This window comes from Aquila chrysaetos, chromosome 1 (genome assembly GCF_900496995.4).
Source record: "Aquila chrysaetos chrysaetos chromosome 1, bAquChr1.4, whole genome shotgun sequence".
In the NCBI taxonomy this organism is placed as follows: Eukaryota; Metazoa; Chordata; class Aves; order Accipitriformes; family Accipitridae; genus Aquila; species Aquila chrysaetos.
The window spans coordinates 62,450,291-62,472,459 of record NC_044004.1 but is presented as its reverse complement, the minus strand read 5'-3'; the positions used below and the strand labels follow the sequence as shown (position 1 = coordinate 62,472,459).

The following is a 22,169-nucleotide window of genomic DNA, read 5'->3' as shown; positions in this document are numbered from 1 at the left end:
GGTATCTCAAATAGTTCAGGGGGCTTGGGATGTCCCAAGTGTTGGGTGTTTTTTTCCTTCTTAAAAATTTTTGTAAAGTTAAAATTTATCTGTATTTTGTTCGGCTTGTCTGCATATTATCCAGTGTTTTTCAGAGGAAAGGCTTTATACATATATATAAAATGTTCACATACTAAAGTAAATTAATAAAGCTTCCTTTTCATATGAAAGAGGTAAAGAAAAGTACCTGGCCAATACAGTACCATTAATCTATTCTCTTTTCTCCTTTCTCTCTTTACCTCTCTCTCTACAATAGAAGTGGAACAAAAAGGTAATTAAATACCTTTCAAATTATATATATATTACTTATGTATAGGCTAAGTTATTTAACAGTTTAACGTTTTAGTTGAAATACTTTGTCATTAATTCTCACTACTTTTTTGTTAAAGTTTATTTAGTATCTCTGCTGCTCAACTTCACCAGATAACTTATTTTTTGCTGAAAAGTTTTTACCAGTGCCACTTTTTTTCATTAAATTTCTATTCAAAGGTTTAGATAACTCACTCTTTTCCTGCCCTAAAGAATTTGGAAAGTGTGCATACATACGTATGTGCATAAGTATATCTAATTATGCCATAAAAGCCTCTTGGAAATGACACCCCTTTATCAGCAACTCTAGGTGGTTACTTAGACTCCAGTAGAGCAATATACTTTTACACCAGTTACTAAATCTGATTTTCTTCCTGTCTCGCTCTCCAGAGGATATTACCAATTTCTGCATTTCCAAAAATAATTGGTTATGCTCCAAGCAGGGAGCACGAACATGGGATCCCATCTGCCAGCCCCACGCTACCCAAAGCGTGTGGTAGGGTACCTCTTCACACCTCCCTGCTGCCCATCCCGTCATCATGGTTATTATACTCCTGCTCACGGAGATCAGCATTACAAATAAGCAACAAATATTCTCCCCCTGAAGCGTGTGCAGCACCTCCAGGTCAGGAGGGTGCTACAGGGGATGGTGAGGGCCAAGCGAGCCAGTTTTGCTCCGCAGCATCCCTCCTTTTGTCTCCCCATCCAGCTGGCTGGCCTCTTGGCACTGGCGTTTCTGTGATGCCAAGGTCAGCTGGGTGCCGGCTGAGCCTCCTCCCAGGCGCTGGGCATGCCAAGGCTCCGCTCAGCCCCGCCGAAGTCTGAGCAGCAAAGCACCCCGGTTAGTCAAACTGCTCCTCTGTGCTCCTCTCATGTAACAATAGAAGGTATATGTTTTTAAGTTTGAATTACTACTATATTTAACAGGACATTTTTTAACTGATTAAAATCTAGACCTTGGGTGCCTCTTCAGTGAACTTTATTCTTTTCCTTCCTTCTTTCCTTTCTTCCTTCCTTCCTTCCTTGTCTTTTCCTTTCAGCATCCATACGTCATTCGTTTTTAATTGTGTGGACTGCATGTTTTGTGTGTCCTGTAGCAGCTTTGAAAGCTTCATTTCTAGTTATACTGCAGATCTGTAGATGGGTGTTCCCCCCGACTCCCTTTGCTTTAAACTCTGCTTTGCTATTGGTACTCTTTAAATATTTAATATCGCTTGGGCTGTAAGGATGGGAATTTCTTTCTCGTATTTCCATTTCTAGGCCACTCTTCTGTGGGCTGTTCAAATAAATACATGGATCAATTCCCTGGGAGTTTACCCCTTCACCTAGTAGGTACAGATTCACTGCAGAATATAATCTGGAAATACAAACCCAGAAATCCTTTGGGGGCACATATTCATTTCAGAGTTTACAAAGGCGAGTGGTCCGAGTAAGTACACCTGTAAAAATAGATTTGAAAAGCAGTAAGAAAATGAGCCACAGCTGATAGAAAGAGCAGGAAAAAAAAAATCTGTTTGGTGGAGCAAATCTTGTTCTAGAGACATGGCCAGCAGGAAGGCTAGTCTCCAGCTACAAGGCATTGCTCTTGGGTTTCCTCTGATCTTGAGTGTCCTCTGCTCCAGAACTAGAAGCTGTTGAGGTGTTTGAGCCAACCACCCCCAGACAGTCATTAACTTTGTTTTTTTGTTTCAAATTCTTTTCCCCTCCGACAGTTTTTCTTTGCCCTGGACTGCTAAAAGGAGTATACCAGAGTGAACACTTATTCGAATCTGACCACCAATCTGGTGCCTGGTGCAAGGACCCTCTGCAAGCATCCGATAAGATCTACTACATGCCCTGGACGCCGTACCGGACAGACACGCTGACGGAGTACTCCTCCAAGGATGACTTCATTGCCGGGAGGCCAACCACAACATACAAACTCCCGCACCGGGTAGACGGCACGGGATTCGTGGTGTATGATGGGGCTTTGTTCTTCAACAAGGAACGAACCAGGAACATAGTCAAGTTTGACTTGCGGACAAGGATAAAAAGCGGGGAGGCTATCATAGCTAATGCAAATTACCATGACACCTCTCCCTACCGCTGGGGAGGCAAGTCTGATATAGACCTGGCTGTGGATGAGAACGGGCTGTGGGTAATCTATGCAACAGAACAAAATAATGGCAAAATAGTCATTAGCCAGTTGAACCCTTACACATTAAGGATTGAAGGGACGTGGGATACTGCCTATGACAAGAGGTCAGCTTCTAACGCCTTCATGATCTGTGGGATTTTGTATGTGGTGAAGTCTGTGTATGAAGATGACGACAATGAAGCCACAGGGAATAAAATAGACTACATATATAACACTGACCAAAGCAAGGATAGCATGGTGGATGTGCCCTTTCCAAACTCCTACCAGTACATTGCTGCTGTGGATTATAATCCCCGGGACAACCTCCTTTACGTATGGAACAACTACCACGTCGTGAAATATTCCTTGGATTTTGGCCCGCTGGACAGCAGAGCAGGTAAGGGTTTCAATACCAAGCCAAAATCTGAATTGGACTTTCTATTTTTCTTGCAGGTATGGTTTAAAATTGAAGTACACTCCTGTCTTACTGATCTGCCTGTGTTTCTGTAAATTAAGCCCCACCACAAGACCTATGATGAATATTAAGACAGTAATATATGCAGAATATTTTTTTTAATCTTAGTTTGATATGAAATGGAGAAAGGAATGTCCTACCCATAACTAACCTGACACACTCTCCAAATATCCACGCTCTTGCTTGCATCACAGGGATAGCACTCTTTTCTCCATAAATGAGTTTTCCTCCGTACATCAGATCATCTTCTCTTCTGCAGGAATTTTGGCAAAACAAAGTATGGAAGATGCTGTTGCTGCAAACAGCCAGGGGAAAACTTCCAGCCAGTTTAAATGACTTCATTCCATTAAGCTGGGGGAGTTTGGGCTGTTTAGGGAAGCCGTGAGCATGCACCTGCCCATAAGTGTGTGTCTAGAGTCTGGAGGGGAATCGACAACAAAATCCTCCAAATTGTTGGTTTCTTTTCTTTAAAGTTGCTCTTTTTTTTAAAGCATTTCATGACTTACTATGATTTACTATACTTTCTATAAGAGAGGAGCATCTGGCCCCCAGAAGATTCCCAGCTTTTCCACCTTTTTTCCTGTTAGAAATTATGCTAGTAATTACTTAGTTGGGTTATATTCCCTTAACTTTAGCAACTTCTTCATTGTTTTGCAAGTATTATGTTCACAGTTGCCACTTTATTAGTAACATGACTTAGCCTAGATTGTGGTCAAACTCATATGACAGTGCAAGAATTTCCAAACAGCATTTGCCCACTCATTTTCAAATGGTTACTGCTGTACGTGATGTAGTCACAGTTATCAGGTAGTTCGTGTGGTGGACTATGTACTTCAGAAAGGTTGAAAAAGTAACAGGAAAGGCATAATTAATATAATTTGGACAGTAAACTTTTGATTTGTAACATGGCTGGTCCCAAAACACTCTTTTTTGTTAATAAGAAACTCAGAAGTGAATGAGTGGATTCAGGGCTTCAGATTGCAAAAGAGAAGTTGAGAGATTTCTGTTGCTGAGCTTTTCTTTTTCTTTTCCTGTGTGCAGCCTGTTATCCATATAAAAAATGGATCAAGAGATGCTGAAAGAAACTGTGGATATGAAATCTAGGGAGGGGTGGAATAAAAGTGGTAAAATGGCAGTGAATTTCTCATTTTTATACAAAAATGTAAGGAAGAGGGGAAGGAAATCTTGAAGAGGCAGATGAACAAAACTGAGTGACTGTTAAGAGAGGAGCAGGGATGTTTTCAATGATGTTGACCTCTGCAAGATCTCAAATGAGCAAAAAATGAAGTAATATTTCTCATTCTCCCAACTTAATGATGACCGTGTACTTTCTGAGTAGTGGAGTGAAGCAGAGCAATTTGTGAGCGATTGGTTATCCCTGAGGAGTGAAAATCAATTGCATCCCTTCTATTTCACAGAGTTTCTCTCCTTTTCAGTGAATTATGTTCAGGTATTACAGCAGACTCTCTGCTGCCACTTTTTCAGATGGTGACCGCTGTCAGTAATAGCATCTGTAATTAAAAAAAAGCCGTAATCAGTGAAAAACCCGAATTTTGTACTTTCCTATAGAAAAGGAAATGGTTCTCCCCTTTTTCTCAGTCTAAGCTGGTGAGATGGGAGAGCAGATTGAAACCTTGCAGAGGGCTGAAAATCTTTGAGGTGCAAGGATTTGATTTGTCCTTGTGTCACTCTGGTTTGAAGCCCCTTCAATTTCACTCATGTTTGGATGAGAATTTAAAATCCCCCCGTGCCTCAGATGGAAAGCTGAAGCAGTTTTTGGCTTTGGGTGGTGGACATGAGAGGGTTAATCTGGTGTCAGGGAGTCTGGTGAGCCTTCTCTGATGTTCCTTTTGTGGAATTTTTGGTAGCTTTGTAATGTGGGCACTAAGCTGAATTTTACATACGTTTCTCTTCTCTGAAAATTGCTGGGATTTCTTTTTTGGCAGAAATGCATAAGGATCCCATTACAGGTTTAGATCCTATTTTACAGGTTTAGAGGACTTTTGAGAGGACTGCTCTGATAGCAAGTGAAATTCTCAATAAGACAGCTTGAATGGGCCAAGGCATTTCAAAGTGAAGAAAAATACCTTTGCGAAGGGAGTTTACTGCTCCATTACCTGCACAGCCTGATTAGTGGGAACATTATTTTACGAGTCAGTTGAAGAGAAGCACTGATTTTAAATTGAATAGGTGAGCAAACACTTGCCTGACACCAGGGTTTTTTGCAGAGAGGAGCCAGGAGACCAGGTCTGCATGACTCGTTCTCTTCCAAGTTCAGTGCAACATGTTTTCTGGTTAGCACCAAATTTCATGCCACATTACTTTATATATAATACTAAATATATGGCTGGCTTAAACCCAGTCTCTCCACCAAAGAGCAGAGCAGGAGCTGATGCAACACTAGGAAAGCAGTGAAGATCCAGGATATTTTTATTTGGTTATTAGTTATTTATTTTTTTACAGAATGGATTTTGGGTATGTGTTTTCCCTCTTCTCTTCCAAAATCGCCAGTGTTTCTCTGTTTAGAGCAAGGCAATGTTCAATGCAGCCATTTTCCATAGGGTTACAGTTTGAGTAGCAAAATATGTAAAACATTATCTGCTTAATTAGAAAACAAAAAAAAGATTATAAAATTGATGGGTCGAACAAATTGGTTGTTAAAAAACAATTAAGGGTGAAGTTTTAGGAGAAGAGCTCTTAAAACCAAAAATTGATCGTAACAAGAAAAGTGATATATTTAGCTACCTAAATAGCCAGTAGCATATTTGAAACATATTTGAACTCTCAGGTATCAAACACTTAAAGGATATCTAAAATAAAAAACAGGTGCTGGGAGCTCCAGTTCACTTAGAATCAAACATTTTCAGTCTTTTCCCAAACCGTCCAGGGGAAATGGGAGGGGGCAGGATTTGCTTAGCTTATAGGAAAGGCAGGGATCACATCCTCTCGCAGGCTTAAACACTTTTTGTGAGCTTTAATTAAAGGTCTGTTTGTGCATGTAGGTTTGGAACATATTTGAGTTCTTCACTGTCACAGAGCTTCTCTCACCCACTGTTTAAAAAAATGGGCTTTTACTCCTCAGAGTAAATGAGTGTCAAAACCTGCAGTGCTCAGCTTCTGTAGCAGCTGAAGGTACCAGGGAAGACAAAACATTCTGAAGTCTTACGTGAGGCACAAAGCTGGATTCAGCTGATGTAGAAGGAATTCAGGGCTCTTGATTAAATTAAAACCAATTGTTCATTTTTCTCAGAAATGGGAAAAGCTGCATTTTAAGGATTTGCCATGCTCGGGTTTTTTCCTTTAGTCTGGGGTTGTTTTCATTTATCCCAAAAGCAGTTTTGAAAGCAAACACTCCTCAGTGCCTGCAAATCCCAGGAAACCTGTCATTAAAGTCTACCTTCAAGAAGTGAACTTGAAGATACCAAAAGCCTTTGAAGCATGTATTTTTTTGAGCTGTTTGGCCTTAAAATGAGTTTTTTGGAGGATGCTTCTCCATAAATGCTCCTGAGCTTCTGGGTTATTTCTTTGTAGCTGCTTTTGAGTTTGCCAATTTGAAGTGACAGTGAGAATAGCTCTGCAACTCTAGCAGTGTTTTCCATTGCATTCTTCAAGAACTTGAACCCAGAAAAGTGTTCAGGTTATTTTTTTATGTATCCCGCTAGACATGTGCAGGGAGAGAAACGAAAGGCTGTATCAACAGAATGAAAAATTTTCCACAACCTAATCAGTCTTAATATTCACCAGAGTTACCTGTTTTAATCATCACCCACTTGTGATACAGTCTGCATAAACAAATTCAAGAAAATATCAACAAATCCTCCTCTCCAAAAAGGTAAAGTGCTCCCATCCCACTTCCTGGCGCCGTGCTGCATACAAACACGCATCTTCTGGCTTTGCATCTCTGCACCTCCCCAGGCTGTCATGGCTCCTGGCTGGGCACCAGGCGGGGGTTCCTGGGCAGCAGAGAGACCAGAAGAAGAAAGTTTTGTCTTTTAAATGCCTGAGGTGCCCCACACCTGTGCTGGCAGCTCTCACGCGGGGGCTCGGGATGTGCTGGCTGAGTGTTTAGACCAGCGGTGGGGACTGGAGCCTGTCCCGTAGCTGAGCAGTGAAGTAATGCAGGGAAGGACTTGAACCTGGATAAGGATCCCTCTGTGCATGTCTGGGACTCGCATGTCCTGGCAAACGTTCCCAGTGACATGGAAAATAGAGACCTCCTACTTTCGAGAGGATGTTTTGAATTATGTCCAGGAGACCCAGGCATTACAATATGGAATGTTTAATAGGTGTATGAAGTTAGTAAATAAATATGTCCAATACATATGTGATATGATACAGGGCCTCTAATATGGCCTCATTGTGTCTAAGTGGCTTCCACAGATTGCATATTAACACTGTGGACTGCCAGTCCGGTAATCAAATGTGATACGAAGCTTCCATCCATATCTGTGATATTTTAAAAACCTCAGAGGGTGTATGTCCAACTTCTATCCTCCACATTTTGTTAAATATTGTGGGATGCTCTCTTGACATGTGATTGCAACCATTTTATTCAGTAAGGGTTGTTGGGTTGTGGGGTTTTTTTTTTCCTAAAGCAGTTTTACAATGCAGATAAGGTGAACCCTCCGTCCTTATAATATGCTAATTAAGTGCATTTGTGTCTTGGGTAAAAGATGTGGCAGTATGGTGATGAATAAGAACTTTAAACACATATGACACCTCGTTAAAATGTAATTTTCACATCATAAATCTGAGGCCTTTCCTTTGACAGCTGAGTAATGTGGATAGTGGGCAGAGGATCTTGAACGTTTCAAAGCTGTCACGTGCTAATAGGTAGCTGAAAGTGGCTTCCTGCGCTGCTCGCCTTTAACGCCCTACATCCTTGCCTGGGAAATGCATCAAAAGGGCTGCTGAACCTTAAATCCCACTTGTGCACAGGATATGAATTGCCATCGCTTCGAGATCCCATTGCGATAAGGCATGCTTGGTATGTCTGAAGTTGAATTTGGGCTGCATTTTAAAAGGCCAGCTGAGCCTTTTTGATGAGCAGCTTCTCCTGGCGGACAAGGGCCATTTTTAGGGAGCTGCTGAGTGTTTAATTGCGGCTTCTCCTGTGTTTTTATTTTCCAGTTGCTTGCCTCCCATCTAGGAGCATCCCTAGCTCTCTCGCTCCTGTTCCTCTTCGTTGCTTACAGTGACAGCTGCTGGTTGCACAGTGTTGCTGGAGGTTTTCAGAGAGATCAGTGCTTGCTTTCAGCAGCCTCTGCTAAACACGTATCGTGACTGGGGGTTTTTATCCTCTAATATTTGCCCATATATGCATGTCCCATTTATTCTATAAATATTTCAGTCCCTTTTTGCTATTTAAGATAGAAAGATATGTCTAAGTTTGGAGGTGAAGAAAGCAGCACATCTTTTATAACAAAGCTGGCATCTCAACCTACGTTTGCTGGCCAGATGGTACCTTAAGTTCAGAAGGACAGGAGGATATTTCACCTACCTGGGGCATGCTGGGATCCAGAATTGCATTTGTTCCCCATTTTGAGGCCTGATCTGTCTCTTCGTTTTCATCCTGTTTTAAATTTTCCCACTTTGTAAAGCAATGTTTGATTAAAAAATGATAAAAAAGTATCATACCACTGGACACTTTTCTGAAATTAGGGATTTCTGCTTTTTGTCAGGAAAGCTAGAGTTTGAGTTCTTTCCTCTACCTTCTTACAAAAAATCCTTAAAAAGTGCAAGACTCCTCAGGTTCAAAACCCTCCCTTTTTGGAGTATTTCATAAATACTAATACTGTTTGGTTAGCACAGCGGGAATATCTTCAGTGCCTCTCCAGTATGAATAAATATGTGGTTGCTCCCTCCTCCTAAATAAAAATGTACTTCTCTCAGTAGGACCATGGAACAGGAGATAGCCTTACCAAATGGAGGTGGAGAAGTCCTCCTTTTCCTTGAGTCACTGCTTCTACTATGACACACCTATCTGAGCCACCCTGAGAAAATGGTACAGCACACCTAACCTGTCCGGGAGCTAAACCAGGATACTGCTGTATCCTCTTTGGAGATCAGTTGTTACCATTGCAAACCAAACAGGAATCTGCTATAAGACCTGCATGCCATGAAGTCACAGCCAATATCAATGCGCTGAGGTCCTGTTCCCACAGGGTCACAAGCAGGAGTGCTTGGGGACTGGTCTGGTGGGTGGCCAGTATGGTTGAAGTAGGGGAAGGGCAGCAAGATAGAAAATGATTAAGCTAAACTTCACTTTCAAGCTTCAAAACAAAACGAGACCAGAGACTTCGGCACTTCATAATCCTGTCAAACGCCAGGAGGGGGAAAGCACCTTGCCAAGAACATGTCTGAAAAGCTGAGGCGGCTGTTCCTGGCAGCAAGCATGGGATGTACTGCTGAAGATAGCGGGGTGATTGCAGAGGGGAAAAAAGCATTAACTGTGTATGAAGGATAGCGGCTTTTCCTCTTCTGCAGCGAGCTCTTTGACTTGAGGAATCAGCCTGGAGTTGTGATTAATTGTTGTTTCATTAAGTTCAAGACCACCAGGTTGTCACACTGACATCCACCACAGCTTATCAGTCTTGCTCCAAACCTAGTGTTGTGGTTTAACCCCAGCCGGCAGCTAAGCACCACACAGCCGCTCACTCACTCCTCCCCACCCAGTGGGGATGGGGAAGAGAATAAAAAAACCCAAAAACCCGTGGGTTGAGATAAAGGCAGTTTAATAGGACAGAAAGGAAGAAAATAATAATAATAATAATAATAATAATAATAATAATAATAATAATGCAACAATAATAATAAAGCAACCATAATTATAAAATAATTAGGATATACAAAACAAGTGATGCACAATGCAATTGCTCACCACTCGCTGACTGATGCCCAGTTAGTTCCCGAGCAGTGATCTGCCCTCCCAGGCCAAGTCCCCCCAGTTTATATACTAGGCATGACATCACATGGTATGGAATACCCCTTTGGCCAGTTTGGGTCAGCTGCCCTGGCTGTGTCCCCTCCCAACTTCTTGTGCCCCTCCAGTCTTCTTGCTGGCTGGGCATGAGAAGCTGAAAAATCCTTGACTTGTTGCTAAATAGTGTTTATACTAACTGAAAACATCAGTGCGTTATCAACATTATTCTCATACTAAATCCAAAACATAACACTATGCCAGCTACTAGAAAAAAAATTAACTCTATCCCAGCCAAAACCAGGACACCCAGCTTTGAATGTTGCAGCCCTTTGGGTCTGAGATGTTTGCCAGAGGCAGGGAGCATGAGGTGACACATAGCAAGTGTCCGAGGCTACCTTTTGCAGGAGGAAGGGACTGCATCATGTACTAGAGACAGCTTTTGAGCATTGGATTTTTACACATGGTTTTTAGCAATGAATGCATCATTTATCCCTTGGCCAGCAGATTTTGCTGGCTTGTGTGCTGCGATGGGGATCTACACAGGGTTGGGGGTTTAGCCTGGTGAGAGATTCCAGGATGTTCCATTTTTGAGTTGTTGGCTCCACCACCTCCTCTCCTCCCACCCCAAAACAGGATTATCACCTGCCAGGCTTCTTCTCAAGGCATTACCCTCTCAGCTTAGATTATATGTGTGCATCTGATTCCTCAAGGCTGACCCTATGTAGTGCAAACATCTTCTGCTCCCTGCAGCTCTTCTCTGGCCTGGCTGCAGAGCCACTAGCCTTGCTTGGGACGTGGGGTCCCACATGCCTTCTTCATGTGCCAGCTTGTTTTTTCGCTACTGCGTTTTTAAAATGAGCAGCCTTTATTTCTGCTCCCTACTGAAAATACCTCCACCATGGCAGCTCATGGGTCTGGATTGCTCTCCTCACTTGTCTGCCACTGATTGTGTTTGTTCTGGAAATGACTACTATAATATTTTTAGCAGCACTTATTAAGACTCGTCTCCTGAAGTCTAGTTCAATGTTGCTAATTAACTTCTTCGGTGCCGCCAGCACTCTGCAGTGCTGCCATGCCAGATTTTCTTTCTTTTTTTAACCAATAAAGCGAAGAAAGCAGATGTGGATGCCCTGCCATATTGTGCTTTAGAGTCAAAGCAAGCAGAGGATGCATTGGATGTCCTTCATACTGCTGGCCTTGATACTCAGGTTAAAGAGGAGTAAAAAGCTCTTTAAGAGTAAGCTACAAAATTACTGAACCTTTATGGGGAGGCTTTACAGTGCCTTCCCTTGACTTCAGGAAGTTGTGGTGATGCCCTTAGCATCTCCCCATCCTTCAGATGTGGCAGCAAGTCAACTTTCCAGACACTTAAGGTACAACTGTGCTGATAAAAAGTACCCAAGGTATACCTGAGTAATGGAAAGGTCAGCCTTATCCTCGGAAATCCAGCTGAACTCTCATGGTAGGGTTGGGTGATACGAGTTGCTGATAGGAAGGAAATTTAGGTTGAAGGTACAAAAAGAATCTTGGTAGCTAGTTTGAAGATCTCCAAGTTCTGGGATAAATGGGACCAGCCATGAAAGGCTGTGAAATGCTAGTTGGCAATGCTGTCAACAACCTGACAGGGGAAGATAGGTAAATCTCAGAAAAACGAGATAATAGGCACTTTGAAGCACACCTTCTTGAAGTGCGTTTTGGCATTAGTAACTCTGCTAAATCAAGAGAGTTGGGTATTGAAAAAAAAACAAAAATAAAGCAGCATCCATTTCTTTCGTGTGAGTCTATCAGGTATGCATGAGTAAAGGTTCATATAATGAAAAAGTTTCTGGGACAAAATCCCCAAGTTCCTGGAGAGTTTCAGCTCAGCCATTATTCAGACAAATCCTCTGAAGTTGGCGGGAGTTTGGACTAGGGGCTTCAGGAGTGAGTCTACAATGAATTTCTGTTTGTCCTGGAAGGAATTGTATTTTGCCAGTGAGAGGCTTTTTGACCTCCTGATTTGTGTCTAAAGCATCCGAAGAGGATATATAAATATAAATTGTAACCTGGAACAAATAGCGAATATCCATGTGAATTTGAGTTGCAATATCTGCCCTGCATTTTTATGTTGAAAAGACTTTTTTTAAGGGTGTGCTCATGATTGCAGGGCAGAGCAGATGATAAAGACTTAGGTGAAAGAGATGTGTCCATTAGAACAATGTAGTGATTGTTCACTGTAATGGGATTTCTTAACAGTAAATAGGATTTTTGCTTGATTTAAATATGCTGAGAGGAAACAGGACTTAAGGAAAATTTCACTGAAACATGGGATTTGGTTTAAAAAGACTGTCACTGAATAAGCAAACTGGCTGTTTCATGTTACGTAGCTCCTCGGTTCTGTGTTCTCACAAAGTAGCAGCTGCTTGAGACTCAAAAGGGAGAGGGGAAAAAAACAAAGAAACATCAGAGCTGAAAACTATAGAAGTTATACACTGGCCATGACAGAAGATGGGAAAATCAGCTGCCTTTATACCAGTCTGAGCTGGCTTACTGGGATGCCATTCATGCTTCCCTCAAATAGCTGGAATAAATTAACACAGCCACTGGAGAGATGAGGCATTAGGCAGCTCTGCAATTCTTTTTCATCTGTTGATGTTTAGGACGGAGATGGGGAAAGGGCCATCTGTGTGCTGCAGGCAGGGAGAAAAAGTAAAGGCAGCATCAAGTATAGACATGCCAGCTGAGAAGTCCTTACTCCATTCATAGGGTCTTTCCAACATACCATGTGAAGAAGAGCTTTTGTGAGCCCCCTTGTATTGGCCTCAAATTCAGTTGCCCCTCGGACTGTGTTAAATTATTCCCTCTGTCCAAGGCATGCATGAAGGATGCTGTGGCTTGCTAAGGTCAATCAGCCTGAATTCATGTGATGTTTTGCACTCTTGTACTGCTGAATTAAGCAAATGACTGGTAATGTTAATGTGAACACTGAGGCTCCAGGAGGAGGGAAATACTGAGGGAAGGCTGCATGAAGAAGAAAAAGAGGGTTTGGGGTTTTTTTTTGAGGGAGAGGTAATAAAATATATTTGCTTGACGGGAGCATATGTATACACTGGAGGGACTAACAGCAATGAATATTTTTGGCCTTCTCCACGTAAGTGCTTGCTTTTCTTACTGGACAGTGACTGCCAAGTATTTTCTTGGTGCAATATTGAGTGTGTTACAAGTTATTCACAAGAAATATCCTTGGATTGACTGGAACAGAATGTATTGATAAAAGTGTTGTACTCTTCACCACAAGTATCAGGATGAGTGAGGAATGCCAGTACCCAAAAACCAAGCCAAGGTGGAAAGTGCTTGGACAAGTTTCTGGTCAATTTTTATAGTTTAAGGTTCAGATTCAACCAACATTGTGTTGGGAGAGGTGCCTCTGCCTCGTGCCTTTCTTGTAAATCTAAGCTTTCTTTATGGATAAACAAAGCCTCCTCCTGAGCTTGGTGGGAAGCAGATGAAGCTTTTGGGTAGCTTAAAACTGCGTAGTCAGAACATGGTGTGTTGTGTAAGGCTGCTGTAATGTGTTCTTTTCATATAAATGAGTTTCAATTGACTCTGGTATGAAGAGTAGAACAGAGAATTAAATTAGATTAATAGATTTTTTTAAGACCAGAAGGGACCATTAGCTCATTTAGTCTGACCTCTGTAATGCATTTGAATGGATTTCATCCACTTCCTCTTGTACTGAGCCTAATGACTTGACTTTAACTGAAGTGTACCTTCCAGAAAGGCACCCAGACAATCAGTGTGTCACTTCATGGAGTGCTTTTCTTGGGTGGATGTTCTCTCCCAGTGTTAAAGAGGTAAAATAATATTTGCATTATAAATGTTTTGGTTGTACTGCCCAGTTAGTGAGTCCGTTTTGTGCCTTTTTGCATCATACGTAAAAAGTCAAAAATATGCTTCTTGAATTGCACTCTTTTGCACCTTGCTCAGATGGTGATCAGGAGGTTGCCTTCTGTGGGAGTTACTGGTAGGTCTGAGATTTTTTATTATTTTTTAAAGATGTTAGAAACTTGTTACATGGAGTGGGAAATTCCTGAATAGACCGGGAAAGCAAATAATTCACTAGCAATGAGAAAATAGCTTTCTGGGCACTAAAACTAAGAAAGCCTTCTACTTTCAGATGTGTACTTTATGATGAGTGCCACTAAATGTGTCTGTAAACTCTGCTTTTTAATTAGAAGAAATTACCAGTCTGCAGATCTTGCATACTGCTCTCTTAATGCCACTTCCATTTTTATTTGAACCAGAGTGGTAGGGTGTGACATTTAAACCTTGGAGTTTGTCATCAAGTTCTAATTTTCTCGTTGATGAGAACATCTGTCCATTGGAAAGGGCAAAAACTCATTCCAGCAGTTTTTCCATAAGGTATTGGAAGATTTAATTCCAAATGGGTTTTCTGATTGTTGGTCTGGTTTTTTTGCCTTTTGTTTCCCACCCTGTTTTTAAAGGGGCCTGTATTTACACTGGGTAAAAAAAGATGATGATGCAAGGAAGTGAACTGTAGACGATACAAGAAGCACTGTGGTAAATAACCATTAATTGTATTAAGAGTGTTGTTACACCAGGTTTTTCATGTCAAAACGTACTGGCAAATTCTGGTGGAAAGAGATTATCATATTCTTAATATGCAAATATAAATTGGATGTACTAAAAAATGTCTTAATTCAAATTGAAATACTATACTGTCAGAATGTATTTTTTTCCTTCTAACACCATGTTTTGTGATATTCTGGATAAACTTCACCTTCAGGCATTCCTTTCTGGTTATTGACCACCTGAGAGAGGCTTTATCAAGGCTGTGGCTTCATTAGATTAAGCACTGTGAGAGTAGGCATGTTACCCCCTCTTTCTCATTTTTTCCTTTGAGAGAAGAAACCTTAAAATGGGCACGTATCAAGGAAGGCTAGTGAAGTCCTCTCTTCCCTTTACAGTGTAATTTGTGACCACAGTGATCTTGTGCATGTTTGGAAGTCATTGCCCCAACATAGTTGACAGTGTATGCATCAGCTGTAACCAAAGAAAAAAAGACTCAAATTAGCCAAAATGACCCCAAAATATCTTTGAGGCTAGCTGGTATAGGGTAGTGCCAATGCTGCTGATTTCCATGCCACCTGATTTGCACATCGAAGGCGGTAAGCATCACCTTGCTGAACCATGGCCTTTACGTGTTTCATTAAATTTCCCCCTTATGATGACTTCTAGGTTGGGGGGCAATGATGTGAAAAGTTTCTTTCTACAGTTTGTTGACATTTATCAGTGACAAATGTCTTTGCTTTAGTGAGTAGATCCAGAGCTGTAAAAGCTGGTCCTTGCCAGATAGAGGTTTAGTTACAGTAACTTTATTGTCCTCTTCCTACTCTGATTTGAAAGCTGATTTAATCTTCAAAAGGAATAATCATTTAAAATATAGCATGCATTGGTGCATTTCTTTAATTCATCTTCCCTGGAAGCCTTGTGGATACAGAAGCAGCAGACATGGGTTTGTGCATGCCTGAGGTTTATCCACAGCTTGCTGACATGATGTTTAAATGTGATTCTTGCTTCTGTGCATGGATTGCAAAGACCTGTTTAGCAGCATGGTGCTAACCAGATTCCTCCAAAGTCACTTTGCGATGTGACCTATTTCCTTGCTGGAGAAACTCAGAGGAGCTTGTTGCACCTTCTTTGTCATGGAGGTGAGGATCTTTTGAGGGAGCAGAAGCACTGGTGTTTTGGGAGGTTATCTACTACCATGTAGCCCAGGGCTGGCCAAGAATGCCCACACACCTCTGTGGGTGCATCTTGCTACAGAGGTTGCCTGTTAGCCATTGTGGGTTATGTCAAAAAATGTCTGAGGCTGTTGATATCAAACAGGGAGCCGGGGAAAACGTGAGGCTTGTAGCTGGCTGCAGGTGAGGTCTTTAAACAGTAGTAGTTGCAGATGGACCTAGCAAAGGGCCAGGGACTCCAGAAGAAGAGGCTCTGTGTATCACGGAGCTGCCAATAATAATACTACATCTCCAGTAGATCCTTGATTCATCTCCTCTGCCCCTTTCCAGGTTGGTTTTTTTTATGAAGCCAAACCCTTTTCTGATGGCCATGTATAAGGAGAGATGGCATCAAGGGGAAAGGAGGGCTTAGGCAGCCTTTCTTTCCACTTGGAAACCACAGGAAACAAACCAGTATTTTTGCCTAAAATTAGAAAAAAGGAGAGGTTGTCAAGTTTTATGAAGTCCCTTAACATGCATGGCAGAGACTCTGGCCTATCACTAAAGGTGGCACTTCCCATAGTTGGCATGACTCACTGAAGAGAGATCTTAGAGCCTTTTAGTAAAAGTATTTATTTATTTGTTTGCTTGTTTAGAAACCTGTAAGAAAGTCCTTTGGATGTTTCAATATGGGATGTTGATGTTATCTTGTCCCCTCGGTATCTTTATGAACTTCAGTTGTCATTGATTCTAGAGATCTGTTTTACCTATCCTGGCCTTGTCACTCTTGTACTACAAGAGATTGATCATTTATTATTATTATTATTATTATTATTATTATTATTATTATTATTATTATTGCATATTTAACAATAAAACTGAGTGATGTCCTATTCCCAGCTGAATCTCCAAGGAATGCAACTGTTTCTCATTATAAAGGGGAAAAAAAGTAATTAAATTTTAATTATTTTTCCCTTTTGCCCAAATATCTTCACACAGTGCAAATTAAATGAAATTATTTAACCATGACAAGCACTTCTGTCAATTAATCCCTGAGAAGTGAAGCTGGAAAATGTATGCCACACGCATGCAGGCAGACATACACAGATGCCTGGAAAAAAGAAACCCAAAGGAGCCTAAGACAAGCATGAGTTAACTAGCCCAACAGAGCTGTGAATGGGAGTTTAAGCGATAGTGAGGTCCATCCGCAAGCTGATCTGAGCTCTTTGCAGCTCCCCATCTGATACTCTGAAGAATCTTTTTCCCTTCTGGCTTAATAGCTAAAGATTAATTGAAGTTCAAGAACTCAGTATTTCTAGTAGCCTTTATACTGAAATTTAAGATGGGTAATTTAACTTTGAATTGATTTTTTTTTTTCTTCAATTTGAGCTTTTAGTATGTGCATATTTTTATCTCAGCTGTGCCTGGGTTTCCTGAATTACAGGCAGGATTACCAAGAGATATTCATTAGACAAATGCGTTTATTAACAACATAAAGATTGTTGTACTGAATGCCTGAAAACGGGATCCAGTTATTAGAAGAGAAAATCTTTCAGGCAATTTCAAAGCATTAAAGAAAAAATTCATCTTGTCTATCTGGATTTTTATATACCTGGTTTCATTATCTATCGAAAAACACTGGTGCTTTTTGTATGGGCAGTGCTCCAAGGTCAAAGGTTAGCCCCATTTCTGACTTTCAGCAGATTAAAAACCCTACTTGCAGTCAATGGCTGTGTCCCAGGTAAGCGACTCTTCTCCAGAAAGACCTCGTCTCACTTCTACAGGGATGTTCTCATGCACAGGCATCTGGAGGGCCCATGAAATGGTTGCTGGCATGGTAAAAGCCATACCTGCATCTCTCAGATGTTTATTTAGGCCTGTTTGGTATTCAGACTTCATCTTTTAGCAGCTGAAATCAAACACTGAGCATAGAGTCATCTGAAGCTACTGCTGGAGGAAGTACTATCGACAGTAAGTCCTGCACGTTTTAGATTTATATATACATGTATGCATGTGTGTATATATAGATAGATATTTGCACGTTGATTAGATATATTTGAAAAAGTAGGATTTGCAAGCTGGCTCAGTTGCCAAGGTGATTTAACTAAATATACATTTATTCTCATGGAAGACTGGGACATACTCGGTAGCTTTACAGGCAGTGGAGGGTTTTTTCCTCCTTGGATGAAGCTGTCCCAAGCAATGCACATGTTCTGATAGATACAAGCATTTGGTAGGCTTCCCTGACTCTACTCAGACATCAAGATGTTATGCAGACCTAATTAATTCAATTCCACACATCACTCCAAATGCAATATAGGGAATTCATACATTTCTATCCCTTTACCTATTTTCCCTCCCGTACGATCCTCTCGGCAAGACTACTTGGGCTTTGGCAGTGTAGCAAAGGTCCTTGGCTCTGTTAGACAACATCAGATGGCCAATACTAAGCTTAACGGGAAAGGAAAAAGGCCTAAACCAAACCAAAGTGGGGCAGCAAGACTGTGAGGGAATGGGCAGGTTTCCTGAATTAGGCAATTTTCCTATGGTTTGCAGTGAAGCAAAGACTCGGTCCTAACTCTGACACCATTAAACTGTCTTGATTTGCTAGGCCACAGTTTCCAACCTCTGATGTTCCCAGGTACAGTCACTGCTTTGAAGACAAGAGAACATCAGCGCGATGGAAATTCAGAAGCAGATTTTCGCAGGCAGGAGTGGAGTCATCCAGGTAGCAAATGGGGACAGTTGGGACACTGCTGCTTTCAGCCTCCTCCTCTATTAAGTTTGAAGGTTTTTTATACTGCCTTGGGACTTAGATGTAGAAAACTGTACGTTTACACTACAGCACACCAAACAGCTGTCAATAGAATGATGGGGGTTTTTTTGGTTGAAAAATGTCCCATTGATACAAAATCAAAATATTTTGTCGAAACTTGTCCTTTTTTGGCAGGAAAGTATCAAAACAAGCCTTTGGGATGCTGCTGTTGTCATCAGTAACACTAAACTGTTGTTATATTATTGTTTTATTGTTATGTTTAACATGGAAAGTTTTAGTATTACCCAAGGGAAAAAAAAAAAAATAGTTCTATGGCAATGAAAGATTTGGTGACCCTTGAGTCATGTTGTTTGAAAGTCACAACCCTTTAGAAATTTCAGCTTTTTGTTCCAGGTCATAATAAAAATAGATCCTCGCACATGACGATTTCCTTCGGAGGGCAGGTTTTTCTGACCAGCACTCGTCTGGACTCACATTATGGCCCGTCAACCCTTCCAGAGCAACGTAAAGCTCTTGTTTATTTGAGCCCTGTACCCTGGACTTGCTGCATTTTTAGACCAAGCAGAGAAACTGTGGTTTAGCTACCTAGAGGGGGCCTAACAAGGAGTATTCCCTGTCCTTTCTAGCTGGCCTTATAGTTGTTTTGTGGCTGTGTCGTAGTCTGCCCTTTTCCGTAGCTCATAACTTTCCTCTGCAGGTGGCAAACGTTGGAAAATCTCGGCAGAGCTTGCTGAACTGACCAGGGAGAGTCTTATGTTTGCTGATCACTGGGTAGGAAGATCAGTCACACATGCTACATTCTGCTTTGGGGAAAAGGAGCAAGTGCACCAAGCGAATTACTGGGTGATTTATTTATTTGCAGTTCTGGGATGGAATCTTTTATCTTCATAAATCTCATGTTAGGACAGATATTGTAACTATGCCCAGTGGTGATATATTTGTCTGTATAAAAATCAACGCCTTAACTGTGCATAGGGAGCAAATCTTTGTGTTTCACCCTAGCTGCATTTGATATCCAAAGTTAACTAGGATTGTCCAGTGTTTAATTACATACTAAAATGAAGCTGTGTATTTCATCTGTATTGGTAGGTACAAGGGCTGAGATTCAGCTTCAGGCTTGCATGGAGGGATTGGCATTTAGCAGGAGGTGCATTGTGTGCCAGATTTTGTGATGGTTGGGTGCATCACACTAACAACAAACTAGCAAGGGGAGCTGAGACATGCATGATGTGGTTGAAAATGTCAAATGCCAGGCGTAGAGGCTTGACAGAGAGGTGGCCAGCAGAGCTAACTGTGAATATGGCCTTTTTTATGAGGCCATCATTTGTTGCAGAGCTAAGCACAGATGACTTTGGTTAAAAATTAGCCTTGGTGCCTTTCCAGGGTATCTCTCTGAATGAGAGGCAGGGATGGATCCAGGCCCTGCATCTTCCTGAGCTGGGCTGAATTGCTTGCTGAATTTCCTGCTTTCCTAGGAGCACAGGCTTGCTTTTCTGCTTGATGTCATGGGACCCTCCTTCTCCAACTGCAGTCTCTCCTGAATGCTTGGATGCTCACTGTTTTCTAGCTAAGTCATAGTTTGCATCTGTGGATGGTTGTGATATTTTCTCATTTCATTGCACCCCACAGTAAGCTTATTGCCTGCTCTTTTCTGTCCATGTTAGTGCTGTATTGATAGTATTTTAAATTGAATTCTGGACCTTTGGTCTGAAACTGGGAGATGTGGACCAGATCAAAAAGGGTTTGCTGACATCAATGTGTGTCTACACAATCGCTATCTGACAGCAGCCTATCCTTTGTTTATACATACTGAGCAGTTCTTATGTTTCCAGTGCATTAATTTGTCTGTGACAATTTTCTTAGCTAAAATTTGAGCAATAGGACTGCTGACCTCAAATGACCCTAATTTCTTCATCTTGGGAGACCTCCTACTCAATAGGAGGTCCTTATAGATGAGATCAATGACATTTTGGTAGATGATCATCAGCTTGAGGAGATTATGATAGGATTGCTAAGTTCTGATTTGTCCTGCACCTATTGAAAATGTAAGATGCATCAATTCACTGAGTCATATTATTTTAGTTCAGAAAAACATCTGAACTTATAAACAGGGTTGAAGATCCTTACCAGCTTCTGGTAGTCATAGGGTAACGCTAGGTATCTGGTCGTCTTCCCAACCCTCCCTTTTTGCCCAGCTGCCCCTAGTAAAGAAGCCTACCGACAACTGAGAGAGGAGGCCAACACGGATAAGGATTGTTGCTGGCAGCCCATCACTGTGTTGCAAATCTCTGTGTTATATTAGAAATCACTGTTAAGTGTCAATTTTTGCCTTCCTGCACAATGGCTTCTTCCCAGCTGAATGAAGATCATTACCGTTTGTATTGCTGGTCCTGTCCCAGGCTGGAGAGGCCTGGACCCACAGCTCACATGGAAACGTGCAGCCCTGCTGAAGGCAATGAAATTGCAGCTGTTTGCACCACCTAAAGATTTGGCCATTTGTCTTGAAACTGGCTTATCATCTCTGCAACCCCAGGGCATGTTGCTCTTTGCTTGCTTAATTGCCAGTTTAATCGAAACCTGACGTGCTGTTTTAAATATGATTTCTCCCACTGAACAACTCAAGCTGTCACAGCGTTTCTGTGCGTGTGTCTGGTGTACGCCATGAATAGCTAAAATGTATGGCTCTAATCCATGGTGCCATGAATCTAAGCAGACTTGAGCTGCCCAGGTGCTGTGGCTGTTTAACGATGTGCCTGTTCCCAACTTATCATCAACCTCCTTGCAGGAAGTTATCCCCAGCGGATCTGGTAGGACAGAGTACATAAGCGCTCATCTGCTCCAGTGCAAAGTCCAGCGGGCTGGCTTTGTTACCACATCACTTGGGGGATTGGGTGTCTGGGGCTATATTCTGCTTTCTTCATTTTCTAACTGCCCCTCCCAAAATACAAATTTTCACAAAGATGGGCTCTATGTTTTGCTCTCTGAAGTTAAACTTAAGGGCTGTCAAATCTAGTGACCATGTTGTTGAGCTCAGTGATGGTTTTTCCAGAGCCTCAGCCTCTGTGATCACAGGATTTTCAGTTCTGTTTAAAAGTACAAAAGTCTTCTTGCATTTCTAATTGGAAAGAGAAGCTTTAAAACACAGTTCCTGAAGACTTTGAGGCACAGCAAGGAAAAGCCTAAATCCATAATATTTATTTGCTTTTGGCTTAAAAGTCTTAGCATGTAATCTCAGAATTTGGGGGTGTCTCTCCTGACTTGTACATGCTTGAGGTTGACAGTAAAATGTCTTCCCAGCACCAGCTTTTGAGCAATGTCATTTCAAGCACCTGACAAACTGACGCTTTTTCACAGGCTGGTTTTTTTTCTGGTTGTCCCAGCAGCTCTAAGCTTGTTCCAGCCATTTGTAACCTTTGTAATCAGCTTGGCTGAGGTTCCCGGGGAAAACCTGCTTCCCTGCTCATCCAGCTTGTAAAGCGGAAAGTGTAGGTACTTGCCTTCAATCCACAGCACAGATGTTTTGTTGCCCTCCACTTTTTCTTGCAATCACTCCCTTCTTTTGGTCTCACCCCTTAATAAAATCTTCTAATGGTTTTAAAATCTCTGTTTATCCTGAGCAGAAAGCCACCTTTGTGTAAAGTAACAGGGCGTTTGCAATCTGGCCTCTCATCTGTATGAAACTAATTGGACATTTTTGGCTGGCTTCTTGCAAAGGAAAAGCTTTCAGAGGACTTGTTCCCTGAACATAGCGACACAGGATCAGACGCCAGGGTCTCCAGCCTGCTGTGAAGGTGAGCAAGTCTTGTCCT

General features: G+C 41.7%; 1 protein-coding gene across 27 annotated transcripts in view; it reads left to right on the top strand.

Moving 5' to 3' along the window:
- Positions 1–22,169, top strand: part of ADGRL3 (adhesion G protein-coupled receptor L3) — a 529,386-nt gene that overhangs the window by 339,753 nt on the left and 167,464 nt on the right. For 23 of the 27 annotated variants that reach the window (XM_030013851.2, XM_030013889.2, XM_030013708.2 and 20 more), the window contains 2 exons: positions 296–310; positions 2,061–2,861. In XM_030013851.2, coding sequence (XP_029869711.1) covers positions 296–310; positions 2,061–2,861 — 816 coding nt within the window. The remainder of the gene's footprint in view (positions 1–295; positions 311–2,060; positions 2,862–22,169) is intronic. The other 4 variants (XM_030013718.2, XM_030013823.2, XM_030013803.2 and 1 more) reach the window with 1 other exon arrangement.